The sequence below is a fragment of the Phascolarctos cinereus genome, unplaced genomic scaffold (assembly GCF_003287225.1).
Source record: "Phascolarctos cinereus isolate Bilbo 61053 unplaced genomic scaffold, phaCin_HiC Scaffold_9;HRSCAF=440, whole genome shotgun sequence".
In the NCBI taxonomy this organism is placed as follows: Eukaryota; Metazoa; Chordata; class Mammalia; order Diprotodontia; family Phascolarctidae; genus Phascolarctos; species Phascolarctos cinereus.
In genome coordinates this window covers 28,192,636-28,219,083 of record NW_027556402.1, presented here as the reverse complement: position 1 = coordinate 28,219,083, position 26,448 = coordinate 28,192,636, and the positions used below count along the sequence as shown (strand labels likewise).

The window sequence follows — 26,448 nt, the reverse complement described above, 5'->3', positions numbered from 1 at the left end:
GTGGGTGAGTAGTGAGGAAGACTCAGAGGATGTGAGTTAATGACTCAGATCATCTGACTTCTTATCCACCATGTCCCCCACTTTATCAGGCTGCTCCTTTCCCCCTTTGACATTTATAACATTGTTCTCAGAACCTAATTAAAAATGATAGTCAACAATACTCTGTGCTAAGTAACAAGGCTACAAAGGGAGGAAAGGACACAATCCCTCTCTGAAACAACATATAGGATGTATCACACAGGTTTTTGTGAAATGGAAACTTATTGTTTCATAATGAATCCTCTCTTACATTCTCCTGTATACATGGAAATTCTTTCCCTCCCTTTTTTCCTTTTGTATTTAAGTTTAAAATGAATAAAAAATAAAACAAAATCCCTGCCCTCAAGGAGCTTACATTCTAAGGGGCAGAAAACACACAAAAAGCAATACAGAGACAAGACAGAGATATATACGGTGTGTACAGACGGCAATCTCATAGTGGATGCACCCAAATGGGCCTTCCTACCTGAGGCTCTCCTGCCCTTAACTTGAGGAGAGAACAGGGGTGAGGGAGTGAGGCTGGAGGGGGCTGTGGCTACAGAAAAAGGGCTTCCTGGGATTAGAATGGAATCTTATGGGAAGCCAGGAATCAGGTAAGAAGGTGGGACAGCCAGAAAAAAGGCCCACAGTCAGAGTCAAGCATTGCTATATCTTAGAAAATGGGGAAACAGATGAAGAGCAAGATGACTGGAAAAGAAGGAAGGTTAGGAAGGGCTTCAAAAGCCACATTTATAGTTGATCCCGAAGGTAATAGGGAGTCATGGTAGTTTCCTAAGTAGGCAGGTGATTTGGTCAGACATGAGCTTTCAAAAACTGCTTTGGAATCTGAGTGGAGGATGGGCAGGAACAGGGAGAGCCTTGAGGCAGGGAAGCCAAAGAGATGGGGACGACTATGAGACAGGCATGCAGCAATGAGGACTTGTACCAAGGGCAGATGCAGGGATGGAGAGAAGAGGACTCAGGACAGATGTGAAAGCAGGAAGAAGAAGACGATAGACAGGACGTGCAGGATGGGGGCCGGTGAGAAGCTGAGTATGACACGGAGGTTATGAGCCTGGTAAATGGGGAAATGGTACAGAATTAAGAGTAATGGGGAAATTGGGAAGGGAGGAAAGGCCGGAGGGAAAAGATGAGCTCTGTTTTGCACGTTTGAATTTGAGATATTTGCATTTCAACATGAACATCTGTAGGACATAAAATTCAGTATGACACTAGAGGTTGGGGGAGAGATCAGGTTGGATATACAGAGGCAGCAAGGAGGCTCAGGTGATAAAGCCGTAGACCTGAATTCTAGAAGACCTGAGTTTCAATCTGGCTTCTGAGACTTATTAGCAGTATAGACCTGAACAAACCATTTAACCTCTGTCTGTCTGAGTTTCTTCATCTATACATCAACAGTAGCACCTCCATTCTACCGTTATTTTGAGGATTAAATAAGACAATATTTGAAAAAAACTTTGCAAAAACTAAAAGTGCTAGGTCCATACTAGCTCTTATTATTATTAGACCTGGGAATCTTCTGTATAAGTGATAATTGTAGCCATGGAGAATGAGAACACCACATGAGAAAGACAGAGAGACTACTGCTGCTGGTAGATGGATTTGATGTGGAGATGCTCTCTCAAGCAGTAGAGAAAAGCCCTGGGCTAAAGACAGGGGTCTAGAGGCAAATAAGTGCATCCTGAGTTGACACAGAGATTCCTGGGAAAGCCTAAATGATGTCAACTGGGCAACCCTGCTTCTCCCTGGACAGTGAAGGTACAAAATCAATTTTCCTTCTAATTTCTTTTTTTACAATTATTATTATATTTCAGTGAGATTTTAATATCACTCCCATTTCTTATTGATTCTTCCTCTCCCCAAGAGAATCCTCCCTGTAACAAAGAAATATAATGAAGCAAAGCAAACCAACTCATTGGTCCTGTCCATCACTATCTACCTCATTCATCACCTGCCACTACCTCTCCTCCACCATCTCTGAAGTCAGAGCTGAATTGATCGGAATTCTGACGTCAATATTGTTTTCCTTTAAATGGTTAAATTTAAATCTTTTAAGTTAAATTACCATTGTTTCCAATCTTGTGAAACATCCCTTTCTACTTCACCCCTGCATGTATTCTCAAATTACTCTCTCTTAGTCTACAGGCACCCAGAATGATAGCTCAGTAACAGCCTTTCAGAATCCAAAATAAAGGTTTCCTTAATCTGGGGATAACTTTAAAAAAGAAAACAGTATCTTAAATACTCATATAATTAAATGGCAATTTTCTCTGTAAGTTGTTTCAAAAGTGTTCATAATAGGAGCGAGCCTGAAGCAAGAGATAAGGAGAATGACAAAGACAAATGACAGATATGGAAGTCCCTCGTAAATATTTTGGGTGACGTCCTCAAGATACTTCAGCCACAAGAAAAGTCAGGACCCCAATAACCTGACTCAATTTATCTAACAGGCCAACAGCAGAATTCCACTGATAACAAGTCAACAAGGTACCAATGGCATATCACTTAAAAAACTAATCAAACAAAAAAGAAGGGAGCATAGTAAGGTGATTCATTGATCTGAAGAAGGAACCACTAATGACCTTAATATTGTCATCTCTTACAAGTAACTCAGTTTCACATATATGAACATATGAATGTTAAATAAAAACATAAAAAATAACATGCAATGTTATATGTATATAAATATGTATATCATAATGTATTGTGTATATATGCATACATATATTCACATGTATATGCATACACACACACACACACACACACACACACACACACACACACACACACGAAATATAAGTTCTACCTTCACAAACTGTTCCTTTCCCTGACATCAGTGCCCTGGAGCAAGCACCTAATCACTTCTCCTTGGATGTTCACAAGAGCCTCTTAATTGATCACCCCAACTCCAGACTTTTCCTTTTGTATTACAGCCTATAGCAAGCTTCCAAGCTGACAGTCATTAAGCACAGGTCTGATCACATAATTTCACTACTCTTAAGACATTTCCATGGTTACCTAGTGCTTCTAGGTTAAAATACAAACTTCCCCATTTGTCATATAAAACTGTTTACAATTGGGTAGAACCATATTCCAGACTGATTTCTCATACCCCTCTTCCCAGTCTCTACATGCTTGTGCATTTTATTTTTCAGACAAACATGCCTATTTGCTGCTCCCTGTACACAGCAGAACACTTCTAGTCTGTGTACTTCCGCACAGGCAGGCCCCCATGCTTAGAATGTTTTCTCTGTTTAATTTTTGATCTTAAAATTTCTTCAAGTTCCATTTCCTGTGGAAGGCCTTGCCTCTTCTCCCTAACAGGTAGGGACCTTCCTGCCACCCACTCCCAGTAGATTATAATCTTCTTAAGGGCAGGGAATGTTTTATTTTTTTGTTCTAATTGCTTTGAATTTGAACATAATAGGTGCTTACCAGTATTTGCTGAATAAATGAATGTGTACATAACATGTGTATATTCATGTGTATATACAACATATGTACATATATGTATATAATACATGCATACATACATGTAGACAGACATATAGGAGACCAAAATATACACACTTCCTATTTATAATTCACAATGTTGCTTGAAGAATCTCTTCCATAAAGTGTTTTGCATGACTACATATGTAGATAACCTATATTGAGTTGCTTTCCTTCCCAATAAGGGTGGTTGAGAAGGGAGAGAATTTGGAGCCCAAAGTTTTAGAAACAAATGTTAAAAATTGTTTTTACATGCAACTGGGAAATAAGATATAGGCAATGGGGTATAGAAATCTATCCTGCCGTACAGGAAAATAGAAGGGGAAAGGGATAAGAGAAGGGAGGGGGGTGATAGAGGGGAGGGCAAATTGGGGGAAGGGGTATTCAGAATGCACACCGTCTTGGGGTGGGGGGAGGGGAGATATGGGGAGAAAATTTGGAACTCAAAATCTTGTGGAAGTGAATGCTGAAAACTAAAAATAAATAAATTATAAATAAATAAAATAACCTGTTCCATATAACACATAATATAAAGATAAATCCTATACAAACTTGTCCAAATCAAGATTGCTTATAAACATGATTAACACACCGTAACCAAATCTAACCATAAAGTCAAAAAATCTTGCTATGGATATTACGCTGACTGACCTCTTAAGCCTTTTATAATATTGTTCTTGTGGAACTAACAGAATTGCCTCTCAGAACATCAATTCACCTAACACTTTGCTTTAGGGGAACTAATTTATGGTATTAAGTAAAACACGCCTATAGAGCTGCTCAGGTGCTCAAAAAAATGCTTGCTGGCTGATGAATTCCTAGTATGCCACTGTTAGGAGGATAATTCAGTACTGGCATCACGAGAACATAAATTAAATGAACTAGAAGTAATTCTCATTTTAAATTTATTTTTTTAATATTGTTAACCATAACGGATACACAAATACACTTTTGGTTGAGCTATGAAATTATTCAACCATCCTCAAAAGGAATGTAGAATTACACTAAGAAAGGTGACTAAAATGTCCACAGCCTATGATCAGGAGAATCTAATGCTAGACATATTCCTAAGAAGGCTAATGAGAAAAACAAAGGCTCCTTATATTGCATACCAAATATTCATAACAGCCCTTTTTTACAGTAGAAAAGAATTTTTTAAAAAGTAGAAGCCCAATCATCAGCCCCCCCACCGTTTTAGTCTCTTAAACCCACACTTTCACATATATGAAAGAATATTTCAGAGCAGCCCTTATTGTGGTAGCATGGGCTAGAAACAGAGCTGAGAAATTACTGAACACATAGTGGTAATGTAACAACTCTGCAGTGAGACATAACAAACATGAGAAATTCAGAGAAACATGGAAAACATGGTACAGATGAATGCAGAGTGAAATAAGCAGAGCTAGAAAAACAATATGCATCATATATAATGATGTAAATAAGATGCCCATGAAAGAGAAGATGACTACTAAATACATGAAAATGCAATAATGGCTCTGGAGAGTAGGTGATGAAGCATATTGTCCATCTGGGTAGCATGGAAATGCAGCGCTATTAACCAGATTGCTACACACATTCTCAAGGCTGTCACTGTATTAGTTATTTTTGCTTTTTCTTTGTTATGATGCTGGATTCAATTCAATTCTGGGGATGGGTATTTTCAGAAATAAAATGGAAAGCATCAATGAAACTTGTCTCTTCCTTCCTCCTTATAAATAGCCAAATTCTCTTCCTTTAGCGGCATAACAACTATAAACAGAACAAAACTCTAAAAGAGTTAAAGAATCATATAACCTCTGAGTACTCCAAGATTCTTCATTGTCAGTTCATGCCTGGGAAATCCTATTCTACCTATCTCCACTTTGCTCTTCCCTAGTATTTGAAAATACTTTTATTTTTTAAAGCCTAGACTGCCATAAACTGGTCAAAGTGAATTTCCAATCCTAGCTATAGAAGCAAATGGAATACCTAGGAAATTGCTGAAAACACAAAACTCAAACGACAGTAACATGCTTTTTAGAACTGTTAGAGCAGAACACCAGGTACAGTCCCTCTCTTGTGTGCTTGTGTCTCTTCCTTTCTCCTTTCTCTTGCTTTCTCTGACAACTAAAATGGACTCTCTGTTTCTCCACATTCCTCCCCCTTGCCCCAATCCTTGTCTACCTGTAAAAGTGGCTCTACTTTCATTTAAAACCAATTAAGGCGCATCTCTTCCATGAAGCCCCTTCAGATCTCCTCCCAAGGGACACCACACCTCCTCTACTATCACATAGTACTTTTCCTGGACCATTCGTTTTTATTTTTTTCCCTTACCTTAACTATATTATCCATTGTATTATAGCTGTTTCTTCCCTATTAAAATGTTAACTTCTTGAAAATGAGAGAGACTATATCATATCCAACTTTTTATCCACAACACCTACCACAGTGACTTAAACATAGATGATAATTAACAAATGATTGTTGACTTCAATTTAAAAGGTTATCCAAGTCAAAGTTCTACTTCCAGCAAAGTGAACGACTAGACAAGACAAACAGAATGGAGTCCATCACGTTTTTCTACCATTTTCAGTGCTTAATCCCTTTGCAAATCAAGAAATTCTTCTTTTTATTTAGCCATATCTTCTCTTGCTGCAATTTAAAGGCATTTCTCTTCTTTGACCTCTGTGGAAGTGGAATATGACAAGTTTGCTTGCTCATGAAACTCCCTCAATACCTGATTACAGTTGACATGTTTTGGAATTTCCTAAAAGAACCTATTTGGTATTCTCTTTATAATTTCTATTATCTGGGTCATATGTCATTTTTTTCTATTTTTTTTTAACATGGAGAACAAAATTATTATTAGACACAATATTCTTAAAAGGGCTTAATCAAAATAGGGTGGGTAGTATGAAAATTACTTCATGGTCTCTATACAACACACTTCTATTGATATTTAAAAATAACATCTCTGTGTTGAAAAGTAATGTTAGTACCTTTCTGTAAAATTTAATCGTTCAATTTGTCAGTATGATTCTTATGCCATGCTCTTACCTCTTTTTTTGAGTTGAATAAATTTCAGCTACCTGTATCTACATGGTTGTATTGTATTCTAGTATCATGGGCTGTAACTTGAAAAAAAAGAAAAGAAAAAATGGCTAATAAGGAGCTGATGGCCAATATAAGAGAACACCAAGTTGTCATAATCAGTCGAGTCACTTAGCCCAAATGAACTGCATCATTTGGCATGGAAAAAATTGGCAGACATAAATGTTGAGCTGCTCTTAGTAATATCTGAAAGAGTATGAATAGGAAATGTACCAAAGGACTAGAGAAGGACAAATGTTGATGTGATTTCCAAGTAAGGTAAGAGAGTATACGAACCATGTTAGTGAGCTTGACTTTGACTGTTGAGAAAATTCTAAAACGGATGATTAAAGAGATGGCTGATGAAGATCTAGAAAAGGAGGCAGTGTCTACAGAGTCAGTATGGTTTTATGAACAATATAGGCCATGACACATTAAGATCAATTTTTTGATAGGATTGTCAAATTGGCAGATGAGTGGAATTCCATAAAGTTTATCCAGATTTGATAAACCTTTGATAAAATATCTCATACTATTCTTATGGAGAAGATGAAAAGACTAAATTATAGTACAAATCACATGAATCAGGACATGGTAAAACGGCAATAATCGAAGGGAAATCATTAATGATTCAATGTCAACTATACAAGATGTATCTAATGGATAAACATGTTAACTATGTTCAAGTATCAGGGGGGTTTTCGTAAGCAAGCGAATTTGTCATATTCCACTTTCACAGAGGTCAGATAAGAGAAATGCCTTTAAATTGCTGCAACATGCTGTTTAATATTTTAAGAATGACTTGGGGGAAAAAAAGGAATAGATGCCACTCTTACTAAAATCTGCAAATGACACAATGTTGAGAGAGGTGGATCCAAAAAATCTTGCCTGACTACATCACTGGGTTTAATTGGTAAAGATGAAATTCAGGAGAGAGAAGTGCGATTTCTGGAACTTGGCTTCAAAAAATCAACTGCAAAAGGACAGGATAAAAGAAGAAAGGTTAGAAAGAATTTTGTCTGAAAATGTTTTGGGGACTGAAGCTGAGCGCAAGCTCAACAAGCCAGCAATTTGATAATGGTAGCCGAATAGGCTAATGCAATCTTGGATTGCATTAGGAGAGGCTTAGTTTCCAGGAACAGGAAGTGACTATCATTCCTTACTCGGCCCTTATCAGACTTCAGCTGGGATATTGTGTTCAGTTTTGGGCCACACAGTTTAAAAAGAACTCGGACGTGGCAAAGAGGCAAATTCTGGCTTCAAAGTAGGAAAGACGATCTAATAACGGGATCTGTCCAAAAGTGCAATGGGCTGTACTTTGGAAGTCTTCAAATAGAGATTGTTGACTATGTCATAGTGCAGATACTTTTTTGGATATGGATTGGACAAGATGGTCACTGAGGTCCTTTCTAGGTTAGAAAATCTGTATGTATGTACTATTTCTCTAAAATAAATCAAATAATAAAATATGCAGAGGCAGATGGACATAATGGTTAGAATCCTGGGCTTACAGTTTCAAAGATCTGCTTTCAAATCCACTTTTGCCACTAATTGTCTCACCCGAGGAGACCCTGTTAATCTCTGTGTAAGAATCTTCTTAAGACACTTTAAGACTTATCAACTAAATCAGAAATGGACTGTAATTTGAAGTTGTGGAAAGGAGTTTCCATATTAGCAGGCTCCCCAAGCTGGTAAAATAACTGATTTTTTCCATATTCACATTAACCAAAACCAATCTGAATACTATTAATGAGCATACAGCAGACAAATAATAAATGTTTTCATTTATTGGCTAGGATCTTAACAATACATACAGTAATGATATTCAAAAATACCACACGTAAAATAAATGTGCATTTTTCTTAATGTACTTAGTATGTACACATTTGACCTCATTTAGATAACTCAAATCACTGCTTATGACTTTTTAAAAAAGTGAAAGATCAAACTGGAAACACAAAAAGGTAAAAATTATTTTGTCAAAAAAATTTTTGTGAAATAAATGAAATATTATTCCACATTACATTAATCATCACTTTTTCATACTGAGAAAGAAACAGGAATTGAAGTTTAAATTAATTTTTAATAAAAAATGATGAAAATAAGGCTTATAAAATTCCATTTCATCCATAGGATTCTCTTTTAGATACTGCACATGTTAAGTTTTACCCTTTATTCATATAATCTGATACTTTGCTAGTATAATGACAGAAGTCTGTAACTTTCGAGATGAATGTACTAAAGAGAATGAAACGCAAAGGGGGGTGTATGAATGGTAAGGAGTGGCTGACTACATAATGCAGTTGCATAATACAGATTTTAAGCTTTTCATAGGAAAGACCAAACTGAGTGCAACAAGAGGAGCTCACAACATTAACAGAAGAGAGTGAACAGCCTGATTTTCACATAAAATAGGCTGCCACAAAGTCCTCTTTCTCAAAATGAATACATCTTCAACTCTCTTTTGGGGCTTAGTTTTAACAGGTCTTTGTCCTGTGTCCACTTGGTATTTATTGTGTAACTGCCTTGAGAGTCTGAGGCAATGAAGATCCCCAGAGTCATTGCTCTACGTCAATCCCTATTATCAGGAATATACTCTTAGATCTCTCAACCACACAAAGAGCAATGAGTAGGGAGACATATTATAACTACATCATAAGAAACAGAAAAGAGAGAATGTGGAAGAAAGTCACTAATTTCTCAGTCACTGATTTAGGAGTGAAGAGAAAAGACATTCTCCCTCTTTACAGGAGCATGGACTAGTTTACCTGTCAGATTATATGGATAAGGGAAGAATTTATAATCAAACAGGAGAAAGAGAGCATGATGGGACACAAAATGGATAATTCTGATTATATTAAATTAAAAAGGTTTTACACACAAAAAATCAATGCAGGCAAGATTAGAAGGAAAGCAGAAAGTTGGGGTTTTTTATTTAACAGTAAATGTCTCTGATAAAGGTCTCATTTCCCAAATATATAGAGAACTACATCAAATTTACAAGAATACAAGTCATGCACCAACTGATAAATGGTAGAGGGATGTGAACAGGCAATTTTCAGAAGAAGAAATCAAAGCTATTTACAGTTATATGAAAAAATGCTCTAAGTCACTCTTGATTAAAGAAATGCAAATTAAAACAACTCTGAGGTACCACCTCAGACCCATCAGATTGGCTAACATGAAAGAAAAAAAGAGAAATGTTGGAGAGGATGTGGGGAAATTGGGACACTGATGCAATGTTGGTGGAGTTGTGAACTGATTCAACCATTCTGGAGAGCAATCTGGAACTATGTCCAAAGGACTATAAAACTGTGCATACCCTTTGACCCAACAATATCACTACTAGATCTGTATCCCAAAGAGATTTAAAGAAAAAAAAAGACATATTGGTACAAAGATATTTATAGCAGCTCTTTTTGTGGTAGCAAAGAATTATAAATCAAGAGGATGCCCATTAGAGTATGACAGAACAAATGGTATTATATGATTGTAATGGAATACTACTGTGCTATAAGAAATGATGAGAAGGATGCTTTCAGAAAAATGTGGAAAGACATGAACTGATGCAAAGTGAAGTAAAGAGAACCAGGATAACATTGTATACGGTAACAGCAAAATTGTATGATGATCAACTGTGAATGACTTAGCTATTCTCAGCAATACAACAATCCAGGACAGAGAATGAATGATAAATAACAACAACATCTATCCTGTCCTCCCATCTCCCTTCCTTATTCTCACTGAGAACTGCAGCCCCTACACCACATAATTCTCTCTCAAGCCAATGCCCCAGCTCTGGCTTTGCTGTTTTAACTAAACTAGTTCGATATTGCATTGCCTTGCCTCCTTCAGGCCTTGACAAACCACAGCAATGAACGGTGCTCATAATCCCCCCCTCTTCCTCTCCTATTTAGTGGGCTACTAATCAGAGTTGGAGGAAGCCATGTAACTATGCTGAATGAATGAAATTTGCCTTAGCTTATCTCAAATGAGATTTCATTTTTCTGAGGTAATCCTCTCAATCTCACTCTTTTTAGCAGCTATTCTGAACTTCTTCTCCTCCATTAGACTGGGAATTCCTTGGGAATTCCTGGGAACAGGAAGTGGTTTTTCCCTTTCTTTATATTACCAGGAATTCACAGTCTAATGGAGCACCACAGCATAGGTGCTTAATAAATGCTTGTTGACTTTATTTCTCAATCTTCCCACACCACCTCCTCCCCACCGCCACCTCCCACTCCCACTCTCTCCACAGAGGGCAATGCTTTTTATAATTTACTGAAAAAAAAAAGAGGCTTTTTTCTGTGAACATCCTTTCATACCCTTCTCTATATCTCAAACTCCCCTGATGTCTTCCCGCAGAACTTTCATTCTGGCCTCCCATGAAGAGTTAAGACTATTTAATGCCATACTCTGCCTCCCCTCATAATCTATAATCACTTCCTGTTCTCTCAATAATTTTTAATCTCTTTACATCTTACTGGCTTATTCCCTGGTTTCCCTCATGGGAAAAAAATCCCCTTTTGATTTTTACCAATCCTCAAACTATTGTCCTATTTCTCTCCTCTTTCAGAACTAGGGTGTCCCAAGTTTTGTCCTGCACTTTCTTCTCTTTTCTTCCCATGCTTTCTCTTGGGACCATCATTAGCTCCCAAGGGTTCAATTATGAAGCTCTAGACTCATATAACTAACTACCTAGGGGACATTTCTAACTACATGTCACCCTGACACCTCAAACTCACCCTGGGTGAAACAGAACTCATCATCTTCTCCCTCCCCAAAGCCATCCAGTTTCCTCCCTTTCATATTTCTATTGAGGACAGCACCACCTTTCCACTCACCCACATATATATGCTCAGTCATCTTCCATTCCTCACTCCACACCATTTATTAAGCAATTACTATGTGCCAGCCATGTGTTGGGAAACAAACAAACAAAAAATCTAAACGTTCTTTCCCTTAAGGAATAATTCTATCAGAGAAAATATCACACACACACACACACACACACACACACACACACAGAGTATGTAATTGTATGGGAGAAACACTAGTAGCTGGGAGGGTAATGAAAGGCTCTGCAGAAATGGTCCTGAGATGAGTTTGGAAGAAATTAGGGATACTAAGAGACGAAGATAAGAAGGAAGTACATCCCAGGCATGAGAGGCAATCAGTGTAAAGAAGAAGCACAACATGAAGGCCAGTTTGCCTGTACCATTGAGTTCATTAAGGGAAATAATGTGTAATAAGACTAGAAAGTTAGTTACATGAAAGTTATAAAGGCTTTAAATGCCGTATTTGATAAGACATAAGAGAAAGCAAGAAATCACCTACTTGCTATTAGTGAATTCAAGTCACCTGGCCCAGAAGAACTACATCCCTGGGTATCAAAAGAACTATCAGAAATGATTGCTAAGCCACTGTCAGCAATATCTGAAAGACCATGGAAAATAGGAAACGTGTCCCAGGACTGGAAAAAGGTAAAGACTGTCTCCATTTTCAAATAAGGTAAGACAACAAAGTTTGTAAACTATAGGCCAAGGAGGCTGACTTGGATTCCAGAGAAAATTCAGGAATAAATTTCAATTTTATTGATTGGTTGAAAAATAAGTCTCCTTGTCTCATAGACTGGAAGTGCAGGCATCACTCATGGGCCTGATTCTACACCCACCTCTCCCCCACCTGATTCGCTCCTCCTTAGGCAGCCTGGTGGCCCTCCACTCCCAAGGGGTCACCATATTGATATCTGACTTAATTGTCCCTTATGCCTACTGCAAAGGAGAGTCTCATTCATGCAATCCACTAGCCTTGGCTTCCCCAAGTAATCAGCATTATAGTGGTGGGCTACCACACCAGCATTCTAGAACAGATTTTAAAAGAATACTCCCTTAATTAAACCTCATTCCCTTTTAGGACAGGGTAGATGAAGGGAATTCTGTATTTTTTTTAACCTAGATTTTGCAACACTTCCATAATAAAACACATGATACTATTATAATGGAGAAAACAGAGAGATTTGAACTAGACTGTGATTCAGAACTGGTTTGGATCTCCAAACTAGAAACAGCTGTTCAACAGTTCAATGTCAATAACACAGGAGGTCTCTCATGGAGAGGTATGATTAGATGGAAGCTTTTCTGAAAATGATATGAAAGCTAAAAAAGTTACTGCAATTTTGGTTTGCACTGGAGACACAGTTTCTAGGTAGGAGGAAGTGACTGTCTCTCTGTCAGACCTCAACTGGAGTACAGTTTAAGAAGTCTACTGATAAGCTGGCCAGTATTTAGAAAAATGCAATCAGTATGGTGAAGGACTTTGAGTCCATGTCATCTTAGGATCGATTAAAGGAAGTAAGGGTGTTTAGCCTGGAGAAAAGAGATCGGGGGAAAATATCATAGTTGTCTGTCTTTAGGAATTCAAAGGGCTGGCATCTGGCAGGGATTTAGTATGCTCTCAGAGGGCTGAATGGCTGGAATTTGCAATATCAGTTTAAAAACAAAACAAAACCAAAACACTTCCTAAGAACCAGAATGGAACAGGTTGCTGGGTAGGCAATGGTTTCAACCGAGGGCTTTTAGCAATAACGAGGTATGTGATGGGGGGTGGGGGTGGAAGGGGGTTCCTTTCCAGTAATGATACATTCCAAACCTCAGGTTCTGTGATCTCTGATGTAACAGAGCCACTGAAAGCTATTAAGCGGGTGATAATTGCACTTTAGGAAAATCCCTTTGGCAGCTGTGTGGAGGACTGGTTGTAAGATGGGAAGAGCCCCGAGGCAAGGTGACCAATCAAAAGGCTTTTGCAATAATCTCAGGGAGAGGGGATGGAGCCCCGGACTCAAGCGCTAACTTTGTGAGTAGGAAGGATGGAGAGATGCTGTGGAGACAGAAATGACGAGACTTAGCGAACTGCATATGTGCGGTAGAGGAGAACGAAGAAGCAAGGATCATAATATATTAGCAAAATAACATTAGAAAAATCCTACACTATGACCGGGATAGATTTATACCAGGAATGCAGGCTTGGTTCAACATAAAGAAGACTAAATGTAATCATGTTAATTATATAAATAGTAAAAAACCATGATTATACTAACAGATGCTAAAAGGGTTTCTTATAAAATCCACCACACATTCCTATTGTTGCTGGACCTTAGCTCTGGGAAATAAGTTATCTCCAAAATATTCTGACAATACTAGAGCTGCCTTCAAATATCTGAAGGACTGTCACAGAAAATTTGTTATCCTTGGCCCAAAGAACTGAATTAGGAAAGGGCAGGGGGAGGAGGTATAGAAAGTAAAATTTTGCCACAACATAAGGAAAAAAACTTTCCAACAATTACAGGTAGGTAAAATAAAACATAACGAAGTGGCAGAGGGGAGGGGAACTGGGCAGTTGAGAATCATGAGCTCCCTACTGAAGTTCCTTTGTCAGAAATGCTACGCTGTTCCTAAGACTCATGCTCAGGGCTTAGAAAGCTTTTAAGATGCCTTTCAATTCTGAAGTCCACTGTGTTACTAGAAATGCATTCTCTTCTTAAACTTGATCTCCTTCCGCCTCTGTGTAGGCGATGAAAAGCAAACCAGCCTAAGGTCAGGAGAGAGTGGAATAAGAGAGTATCCAACCGGCACATTAAGCCCTTAACAATCCAGAGCTGACTGGACAGGAAACTATACAGAAATTTAAAGCCTACTCCCCCACGCCTAAAGCCCATCCCTCGGCTGAATGCCAACGATTCAGGTCCACATGACTGAGAAGCTGGTCTTTCAGAGGACTAATCCTTTTAAAGATCACATAAGTTATCTGAAGTAAATACTTTACATGTCCTGACACATCGCTGTAGTTTTATTTTCAAAATTTAGAGGCAGTTCAAATTAAAGTAAGTCATAGTTTCTCTTGCCTTTCTTTGTCAGTAAAATGAGGTTGGAATGAATGATTTTTAGAGTTCTGTTCTGGCTTGAAAGCCCCATAATACTTCACAGCAGCTCCTAAGAACCAAGGATGCCAATGGTGGAAATAATAATTATATTATTTAGTAATTCACGATGCTTTAACATGGTAGTATTTAAAATATAAACAAAGAAGTACTATGTAAACATTCATTCATCTGCTTGATTTTAACACACATAAAAAGCATCTACGAAAATTTCTTTTGATGAGAATCAAGTGAACCAATTTTATGTCCCCTTTCTGTATTTTGAACCCTAGCTTAAATCTTGACTTTAGCAATCCGAGCCTTTATTTGCACAAATTACACAAATTAATACAACTTACTATGGAAAAGAGCAAGATAGAACAAAACTAATACATTACTCAGCTATGTACCTAAAAAGTGTGATTCATATCAAATCCCAACATCAAACACGCTACAAAGTATATGTGATTTGAATAAACGTGAAAATTCCCTGTAACAGTGGTAGAATAATTCAGGTGGTAGTATTTGCATTACAAAGCCAACTTTTTAAAGGATATTTAATTTGGACATAAAAATACATTCTAGAAAGATAGATCTGATTTTTGTTTTATAGAAGTAGTTTTGTGCAAATTATTTTCTAGGACCATAAACTTGTCAGCTTAAAACATAAAAAAAAGAAAAGTTCATTTAAGCATTTTTTTTAAATACAAAGAAGAGATGGAAAGCAAGAAAGAAATCAACCTGGCAAGCAGGTAAGCTTTTAAGTTACATGTTGGATTTATAAAATGTTTCTAAAGAAAGGCAAGTTATATATAATACAGATTCACAGTTTCATGTACAAACCTCTTTCTATTCTATTCTGTATAAGAAATGCACATTTATATTGTGTTTATTAAGTTCAAAATTAATTACAAATCAAAAAGAAAGGCGACTTCTCCCTTCCTCTTTTTTTTTTGGCATGGAGACATGGGGAATTTGGGGACATCATCATGTGGGGAACTCCCTTCAATGTGCAGATTGTCAGCTTGTCTGTAACTTAGTCTTAAGAACAGCCTAGGACACTAACAGAATTGGTCATACAGCCAGTACATTTTAGAGGCAGGACTTAAACTCAGATTTTCCTCATTCCAAGGCCAATCCTCTTATCACTATGCCACACTATGCTACTAGTTCTATTACAAGAGGCTGCTTTATGTCACCAGTAATATTAAACACGCATGCCTCAAACCTCCAAGATACGCCATTTGGCATAAATTAAAAAAACTCATCAAAGAAGATGACACAGATTATTTCTCCTATGTGATCTATGGCAGTGGACCACTTTCTGTCCCCATCAGGATGGTGGCTTCTAAAGAAGTATGAGGCAGAAAGGGCTTGAGAAGGAAGCCTGGAGCTTGTTTGTAAAGAAAGCCCAAGACTGAATGTCAACAAGAGAAACATGGGAGAATTTGGAAAAAAAAAAAGTTGGAGCACTACTCAAACAGAAGGAGGAAAGAGACTCGATACGAAGGAGGAAAAGGACTGAGAAGAGCCAGGGAAGAAGGAAGACTGAAGGAGAAGAATGAATTTGGTAGGGCAAGGTGAGTAAGAAAAGTGAAGAAATAAAAACTGACAAGACAAATTTCTTATTGAGAAAGGAAAAGAAGGGAGTCCATGACTGCCAAGCTTTAGGAGGTGACAAAAGGGTGGAAAGAGAGTGAGGATGTAAAAAGGTGTAATCATGGTGTTTGTTGTTCTCTGCCCTATCCCACTCCAACTTACTTTTCTGTCCAACCTTGGGAAATCCTGTTCTATTGTTAACAAACTGCCCTTACTAGTAAAGCTGTGCTCTCCTTCCATGAATACATGGTGCATATTTTGTATTTAATTTTAATTCTATATATTTTTTCACTTCAAAACATAAGCTCCCAGAAGGCAGGGGATGGTTTTGTTTTAGTTCCCGGTACATATGAGACCCTTTAAAAAATACCTGTTCAGTTGAGTTGAATTTGCAAGACCCCAGGCAAATACACTGTTATCAGCCTTTGTTAGGTACACCTCTAGACAGGAGCTTGTCATTCTTACATTTTAAGTTGTGGTCTATAAATCCAAATCCCCAGTGGCCAAAGTTGAGGGAGGCTGGTGGAGTCTTAGGGCCTAAACTCCAAACCTCAACCTGGGTCAATTCTTCCTCATGGTTTATTCCAACATTGAGCAAATTTTCTCCCACAGAATGGTAGGGGAAGGGTAGAATTTCAGGTTCTAGTTTGTTAGTCTATGTAAAGGGAGAATGGTGGCAGACATGGAGTCACTGGTCAAGACAGGGAGCAGCAGAGTCTCGATAGTTATGGTGTAGAATGGAAAAGGGAAGTTTTAAGTATTCACCCTCCAAACCTTATCTAGGTCAACTCTGCTTCACTCAAGTGTTGAATAAATTATCTACCTCCTCTATTCTGCTGATGGGAGCTCATGAAATTTAAAGTGAAAAGGATGGGAGAAGGAGAATACTGCCTAAGCATGGCCACCAAACCTAGATACCACAGAAAGTCATTATAAAATAGGAAGAAGGATAGCAGTTGAGGCACTCTGAAATTCACAAAAGTCAAGAAAGGAGAAAGCTATAAAACTATGACTCCAAACGTTTACATAAATATGCACAGAGAAAAGGCAACAAGCAAAGTGAACCAGACGTCCAAGGAGACAAATCTGACATAAGAGTCATTGCTGAGACTTGCAAGGAAGGCCCATGACTAGGGTATGGCTTTGGATCACTACACCTTTCATTTGAAAAAAAAAACAAACAACTGGATGGGTAAAAGAGTGTTGGGGCACCAACCAATTTCCTAATCCTAGCATATTAAGAACCTATACTAGTTAGAGGAAATCTATGAATCATTGTGTGGAAAGCATTTGGGTGAAGACCAACAGAGACATATATCCCAAGTAATTTTTATCATTGGAATGTACCACAGACCATCTGGATAGAAAAAGGAAATACAGAGGCAGCTAGGTGACCCAGTAGATAGAGCACTGGCCCTGGAGTCAGGAGGACCTGAGCTGAAATCTGGCCTCTGACACATAACACTTGCTAGCTGTGACTCTGGGCAAGTCACTTAACCCCAACTGCCTCACCAAAAAAACCAAACAAAAAAAAAAAAGGAAATACAGGTATCCCTTGAAACTGCATATGTACTTTATTAGCCCATAATTTTATAAAATCTTTTCATCTTTTTCAGAAAATAAACATAGCAGTTATTAACAACCAGAGAGTGTACATATATGTTAGGAATACTCAGAGATTTGGGAAGACTATCTATAGGTCAGGAGTCTGAAAACAGATTAGAAGCTTGGAAGAGAGGGATGATACATTAATGATGGTGGACTTGAATTATCCAGATATCTGGTGGATAATAATTCTATGTTCTCTCTTCCACTTTTTGGCTAAATTTCTTGAGAATGGCATCCACAATCAGTGTCTCTACTTCTCTCATTCTCCTAAACTTTCTGTAACCTAGCTTCCAACTTCATCATTCAACTTATACCTCCCTTTCCAAAATCACCAATGATCTCTTAGTCAAATCTAACGATATTTTCTCAGTCCTAAAATCTTTGACCTCCCTGTAACATTTGACACTGTTGAACACACTGCCTTCATGTGCTTACCCGTTATGTACTTCTTTGTTAAAATGGAAATGTAAAATGTGGGGGTGTGGGCGATTTCTAGACAGTGACAGTGACAGAGAAAGAAAATCAAGAAAACTTTTAATTATGAAAGGGGAAAATCTAAATTTGGTTTCAAAACATAATAAATTGCATGATGCTCTCTGTGGATACAGATAGCCAAAAATTAGTAAGTATTCATTCGAGCTCCTCCAGCCATAATAATTTCTCATGTTACTTAAAAATTTGAGTGGGGAGAGGGTAGAAACCACCAAAGAAACCAACCAACAACATCTCTATCATCTGCAAAACTTTATTTTTACTAAAAATGCAAAAAAAACCTGCAGAAAATCTGGTATGGTGAACAGTGATTTGCCTACTTACTCTTAAAGGCTTAGGAATGGTGGGTCACCAGGTGATACAAAATCAGTCCAAATAACATAAAAAAAAACACCCTGGACTTGAAAATCTGATCCTGGCTTAGCCACCAGCCCTGCCTGACTGACTTGCCCTCTCTTGAACACCAAGAACTACACAGATGAGGCTTCTTTCTATTCTTCTTTTCCTGCCAGAAAATAGACTGCCAAGAAAAGAAATGGCATAAAACTCAAATCCTTTGAAAGGTAAAGGAACATTCTGAAATGTATTCCTTATCTCCCTTCTCCAATCCACTGAATAAGAAAGCCAAAAGTCCACTCACCTACAGCATTTTAAAGTGTACAAAGCACTTTCCTCTTAACTTTGTGAGGTTAAATAAGATTTATTCTTCTCATCTTACATATGAGGAAATTCAGCCTAAGTGAAAGGACACCCAGGGAAGTGTCAAAATCCTAATTTTTAAACCAGGTCCCTTCTAACATTGATCCAGTGCTCTCTGTGCTACGTGACATTGCCTATGCCCAGAGAGAGATGAGTCACTAATGGCTGAGTGACTGGACTCAATTCATCTCCTTTGGTATAAAACATCCTGCCACCAGAGTGAATCTATATACATCTCATACATTTGAAGCACCTTCCCCTGAAATAAGAATCTTTGTTGTATAAAGTAAACACGACACTAAGAGTAGGGCAACAATTCTGACTCTAGTAAGTTAGTCAATACCTCCTGAACTTTCACAGTGTTCAGAGAGCCACATGAAGTGATCAGAAGGACAGAGAAAGGAAATGTTAGACATGGCCAATGACCTCTGTGATTTCACGATAAAAACAGAATAGAAATGAACAAATATCAAAAAGAGAAAACACATGAACAACTCTTTGTACAAATGTAAATGACCATGATGTAAATTCTAGAATAAATACTGAGAGAATGCTGAGTGACTAGACCTGGAGGCTCACATAGAAAGGCTGCCTAGAAGTAATGAGGTTTGACTGAACAGGGAACATGAAGTCTTGAATTGACAGAGAAGGGGAAAGGGACCTTGAGGAGTAAAGGACATTTGGGAAGACTTCCAAGTGGGCACAAGCTTCCAAGATAAATGTTTTATTTGTCAAATGGTTTAGACCTTCTTCATTATGACAGTCAAGGATTAATATTCCATTCCCAGCCTTCTCCCAACACACACACACACACACACACACACACACACACACACACACACACACACACACAACTACTCACCTTCTATGTTCATGGCTTCCCTCAGCACTTGGAGTTTCTTCTGCCTTCCCCGTATCCTGTCCAAGGCACTTGATATCGCTGGTGAGGTGGGTAACTCTGGCATATGTCGAACTGGGACCAGTCTCTGAGGACCAAACACATCCAAGGCTAGACTCCCATCTGAGTATCTTGCCTCCTTCTTTCTAGGAGCCGTGGAGACTTGAGCTTTTATGCCTCGGGGAAACAGTGACGAAGTCTGCCAGTCTCTCCAGAGAGCATGTCTTCATTGGCTGGGCTGTCAGAGGAGCAGACCAAGTCCAGTGATGAAGCCCAAACCTTCTGCTTATGAAGTACACTCGGGCCAAGGTTACCTTTTCTTTCTGTGCCATTAGTTTTATAGTGATAAAGGGAACAAGGCCTTCTGAATCTTCATATTCAGGGTTGCAATTTGAAGAAAGATCCTTGAAATAATCTTCCTCATCTGGTGTGTCTCTGATGGAGAGAAATCCCATAGACTTACTAAGCCCTTTGTTAAGAAAACTCTGCTGAGAGAACGCAGCCTTGGGTACAGCTAGTACATCAGAAGTGGAGCTTCTTCCTGCAATGACAAGAATCGATCATGTATGCACACATTTTTTTTTCTAGAATCCACACTGGCATTAAAATTGCAAGTGACTAGATATTTTTCCTAATATTCTTGAGAGGTGGAATCCAAATAAATTACCAAAGAAATGTTACCTTAGAGCATTTGAAAATAAATATATATGCATTACCTCATTTATTTTGATGACAGAAATAGTTCTGCCACTATCCAAACTATTATAATGTTATTTCCCAGAAACTGATTGAACATTAGATTATGTAGGTCTTACTTTCTGCTATCTTCTAGATACAAATCAAATGTTTACTACCTCATAAGCAGCTCTAGTTTAGTCTATTAAGTAAAATTGATATTGTTTTTTAAATTCCCGCTTTTTATAAATGCCCAAATTTTGATTCATTGATGCACAAATTGTACTTTCTATGATTTACTGATGTTTACTTTGTGATGAGTAAAATACATGTTATAGTGAATAGTCAAAGGCTCTATAAACTGTAATATATTGGGAGTGCAATTTTCAAACCTTGTCTAAAGTACACAAACAAGAGGTCCTGGCTTTTATTACTGAAACTGGCAATTTTTTTTTCTTCATAGAAATAATGTTCTAAAGGGTACTTTGGTTTCCAGGATAGCGCACAAGAGCCTGTCAAGTAGCTCAAAGTAGTATGTGTGCAGTGAAATATATTAAAAATATTTTTGCAATACTAAAAATTAAACGAATTGGAGAAAAGGAGGTTAGTTAATATAACGTTAAAAATATATGTAAAACGTACTTGTTTAAAGGAAAAACACAGCCAACTAAGAGGAGGAAGAGGAGGTAGAGAGAAACATCTATGATGTCTGTGTGGGCAAATTTCACTTCTAAATGTATTAGGCATTTAAAATTCTAACAGAACACTATATCGGAGAATTAAAATTGGAAGGGAGCTCAGAAGCTGCCCTGTCCAAACTGTACCTGAGCCAGACTCCCCTCAGGACATACCTGAAAAACGTGGTCATTCTGCCTTTCTTGGAGACCTCTAGTGAGTGAAAACCCACTACATCCTAGTGTGGCCCATTTCACATTTGGTTAGCTTTAATTTAAAAGAAATCTTTCCTGAGAGTAAGCTTTAATTTCCTATTTGGCAATTTCTACCCTTGATAGAAACTTCTTGGTTTTGCCCTATTTCTGTCCTACATATTTTTTTAAAAACATAAAAGAAATATAATTATATGTACAATTATATATATATATATATTTTAAAAATATAAGAAATGGGATTGAGATGGAATTATTTTTTTAAAAAAAAGGAAAAGGGGGGAAGATTGTAGGCATATGATCAATTTGAGAAAGAGGTAAGAAAGAAGACATATTGGTGGTAGAGGGCTCCCTACATGCATACAACTATGAAGAACGTAGTAGAAAGAGACAATCTTGGAGGTGAAGGACCAGAGTTCAAGTTCCAACCTTTGCTGGTCAAGTGAACCTGGGAAAGGCACCGATTCTTTTTTTTTTTTTCACTGATTCTTGTTGTGCCTTTCTCTCCTCACCTGCAAAACAGAAGCACAATACTTGCATTCCTATTATTACTATTCAAAGTCAGAGGACCTGAATCCCACATCTTAAACACCAATGTGGACCTCAATTTATTCTAATGAGAAAGGCTCTAAGGCTACAGGAGCTCTCCTTCTAAGGAACAGAAATGACAAGACAATTCTGTCAGGAGCCCACAAAGGTATGAGACGCAGTCCAAGGAAAGAAAAGGGTGAGTGACTGAAAGCAAGGGCAGTATCTAAGAGCCTCAAGGTCTTGCCATGAATCCCACTGAAAGGAAGTTGATGCTCTGTGTTATTATAGTTCTGGTGTCCTTAGAGAACTTAGGTGATTGTAGTTTCAGATGTAATAACCAGCATATGATGGGCACCAACTGAGGGGTTAAAGCAGTGCTTGCCTCCGGCTCTGTGGCCAAACGTAACTATCCAACCACTGGTGTTTGTCACTCTCGAATACAATCCCATGAGCACTCAATGTCCAATGTATGTACCCTGTACTTAGCTTACATGTACAATGTTGTTGGTATGTCGCATCTAACATTAACACAAGAACTCTTTGAGGGTCTTTGCCTTTCTCTGTATGCCCAGTACATAGCGCAGTGCTTGGCATATAGGAAATGATTAATAAATGCTTATTAACTTGACTCATTCCAAGCAGCCATATGATGAGAGAAGCCAGCCATTTGACAGCACTTTCTGTAACAAGTTATGACCGAAAAACTATTCTAACACCTAAATGTAATAGAAACCAAGTTCCAAACCGGAGTGGAAATTACTTTTGATTCCTCTTTGCCTCCTCCCCCAAATGTTAAATCATCCCTAAGGAATTATTTCTAAGTACCTCCAAATAACATTTGAGTTATGGGATGTGGGTACATTTTAGGTGAACAAAATGTATCACTATGACATACAATATTAGCTTTTTTACATTTTTGACATTTACATTTTTACATTTCATTCAGGCTCATTGTGCCAACAAAAAAATTGTAAATTGTAAAATAATTGCAAAGCACTTTTCCAAACGATTTTCAACCTATTTCCCTTAAGGCATTTTTATGTTCCACACAAACTGGACAATGAAATGTTCTTTCACCTTACACTATCCTCTTTTTGTTTTTAATTTTATTTGAGCAACAAAAATCCACTTTCTATCTCTTTCTTCGACCTTAACTGAAAAAGAAAAACAAAACCCCTAGTACAAAGATGCACAGTTAAATAAAACAAATTCCTCCACAGGCCATAAAAAAAAATCTCAATTTGCACTGTGAGTCCCTTACTCCATGCTCAGGATGTGGGCAGCATGTTCCATAATGAGTCCTCTGGAACTGTACTGATTGCTAGTTCCTTCAAACCTATCTTTAAAATATTGTTTTCCTGGTTCTGCTCACTATTTAATTCTTTTAAAAAAGACGTTTTACTGATTTGTTTTGTTTTTACATTACAATATTTTACAGATTGCTTGCACTTTTTGAATGGTCTCTTGCAACAAAGTAAAATAGTTACGGAAAACTAATACTAGAGTAACCTAATTTGATTCTGAATGTAGCATTTCACATCTGTAATATCCCCTCTTTATGAAAAAAAAATTACAGGAATTTATTTTCTCTCCCTCCCATCTCCTCTCCCACCCGGGGGGGGGGAGGGGGAAGAAAAAGAATTTTTTGGCAACAAATATGCATAGTCAAGAAAAATAAAAACTCAATGGTTGTGTGTGTGCGTGTGTGTGTGTGGTGTGTGATTATGTACTCTCAATCCATCACCCCTCTTGTCATGGATAAGCATAGTTCATCACTGGTCCTCCAGAATCATGAATGATCACTTAATTGCCCATAGTACTCATAATCTTTAAAATGATTTCTTTTTACATTGTGGCTGGCTGCTTGGTTTTTTTTTCATAGAGAGGGGATGCTACAGGAATTTATTTTCTCTCCCTACCACCTCCTCAAAAACAGAAAAAGAATTTTTTGGTAACAAATATGTTCTCTTGGTTCTGCTCATTTTGCTCTTCATCAGTTTAAAAAAGCACTCATAATTGTTCATTTTTATAATACTGGTGTAACAGTATAAATTATTCTGGTTCTTCACTCAGCATTGGTTCACTTAAGTCTTTAAAAAAAAACCACATCACATAAAATTGTATTGATTGTTTCTTTCTTTCTTTCTTTTTTTTTTTTGGCAAGGCAACCAGGATTAAGTGACTTGCCCAGGGTCACACAGCTAGTGAGTATCATGGGTCTGAGGACACATTTCAACTCTGGTCCTGACTCCAGGGCCGCTGCTCTATCCACTGAGCCTTCTTGCTGCCCCTAAAGTATTGGAGGCCTTCCAAATTCTGACACCAAGCTATTTTTTTTTTTTTGGTGAGGCAGTTGGGGTTAAGTGACTTGCCCAGAGTCACAAAGCTAGTAAGTATCATGTGTCTGAGGTCGCATTTGAACTCAGGTCCTCCTTATTCCAGGGCCGGTGCTCTATCCACTGTCCCACCTAGCTGCCCCCATGCAAGATTTTTAGAAAAACGTTTCTTACATCACTATAGTCATCCCAAGTGGATATCCCTTTCCTCCCCCTACCAGGGAACCATCCAATGTAACAACTATTTTTTTAGAAAAGAAAAGAAAAATCAGCACAACTGATCAATGTGTTGAAAAAGTCCAAAATAATATACAATGTGCAACACTTACAGACCTCCCAACTCCATGAAAGGGTAGATAGCGGGTATCTTCTCATATCTCTTCATTCCAGGCCTGCTGGACCTTTATAATTTTGTTACATTTACTTTTGGTTTTTTGTGTGTCATTGTTCTTTCCATTTACACTGTTGTCATTACTGTGTATACTGTTTTCTTGGCTTACGTTACTCTGCAGTCATACAGATCTCCTCATGCATCTCTGTATTCACCACACACATTTCTTACAGCACAGTAATATTCCATTATATTCATGTCCCACAATTTGTTTAATCACTCCCCAGTGGATGGATCTACTTTGTTTCTGATTCTTAGCTATCACAAAAAGTGATGCTATAGTTGGAGTATATGGGGATTTTCTTTTGAATGATGACTTTCTTGGAGTAAAGGCACAGCAATGGAGTCTCCATTTCAAAGAGAATGTGCATTTCAATCACTTTATTTAAATAATTCCAAATTGTCTTCCAAAATGGTCACACCTTTTCACACCTCCACTAACAATGTAGTAATGTGTCAATCATTCCAGAAACCATCAAACACTGACCATCTGTAATTTGGGGGGGTCATTTTTGCTAATTTGGGTGGTGTAGGGCGAAAAATCTCAGGGTTGTTTTGATTTTTCTCTCTCATGATTAGTGATTTGGAGCCCTCATGTATGTAATTGTTAACACTCTGACATTCTTTTGAGAACCATTTGTTCATATCTTTTGTCAACTTATTTATTGGGGAATGACTAGTCTCTTACACACATATTAGTATTTTCTACATGTTGCATACAAAACCATTATCAGAGAAATTTGGTACATAGATTATTTTCCCCATTTAATCATTTCCCTTCTTATATTAGGTGCCTTAATTTTATCTGTTCAGAAGCTTTTCAGTTTCACTGAAATGAAAAGTAATCTATTTTAACTTTTCTAATTGCCCCTCTCACTTTTTTGGTTAAGAATACATATCCTATCCATAGCTGTAAGAGACATATGATCTGTTTCTCTTTTAATATATTTATAGTATACTCTTTAATATTAAGATCATATATCCATTTAGAATGTATTATAGACTATAGTGTAACATGCTGGTTTAAGCCTGCTTGCTGCCATATCGCTTTCCAGTACTCCCAGTTTTTATCAAGTAAGTTTTTTTTTTCCCTAGGGAATTTGTTTTCTACTTCATCAAACAATGGTTTGAATTCTACTGTTTCTGATTCTCTCTCTCAACTAATGGTTTTGGTGACCACTGTTTTATAATATAGTCTGAGGTCTGGAAGTATATTCTTCCATCTCTACTTCTTTTCATTATTTCCCTTGATATTTCATTTTTCCAAATGAATTTTATTATTATTTTATCAATTTATGTAATGTATTCCCTTGGCAATTTGATTCCCTATGGCATTAAAAGTATAAATTAATTTTGGTAGCACTGTCATTTTTATTATATTGACATGGCCTAGTCATGAGCACTGAATAGTCCTCTAACTTTTAAGCTGTTCTTGATTTCTTTAAGAGGCACTTTGTAACTGAATTGAGACAAGTGTTTTGTGTGCTTTCGTGAGTTGATCCCAAAAAATTATAATCATATTGTAGTTATTTTATATGGGATTTCCCTATTATTGCTTCTTGTGTTTTGTTGTTATTATTATATAGAAATGTTATTGGTTTTTGAGGCTTTTATAGCCTGCAACTTTGCTGAAACTATTATTTCAATTAGTATCCCTGTTGATTATTTAGGATTTTCCAAGTAAATCATATAATCAAGTAAACAGGGATGTACAGTTTTATCTCCGCCTATTTATATGCCTTTAGTTTCTATCTTATTGCTGTTCTAGCATTTTTAGAATTATAACAACAATAGGGTGAGAGCAGGTTTACCTG

The 26,448-nt window shown here is 37.5% G+C and overlaps 1 protein-coding gene across 1 annotated transcript in view; it reads right to left on the bottom strand.

Moving 5' to 3' along the window:
• Positions 1 to 26,448, bottom strand: part of PTPN13 (protein tyrosine phosphatase non-receptor type 13) — a 210,869-nt gene that overhangs the window by 117,940 nt on the left and 66,481 nt on the right. The window contains 3 exon segments of the mRNA XM_078148659.1: positions 19,779 to 19,988; positions 19,991 to 20,170; positions 20,173 to 20,355. Coding sequence (XP_078004785.1) covers positions 19,779 to 19,988; positions 19,991 to 20,170; positions 20,173 to 20,355 — 573 coding nt within the window.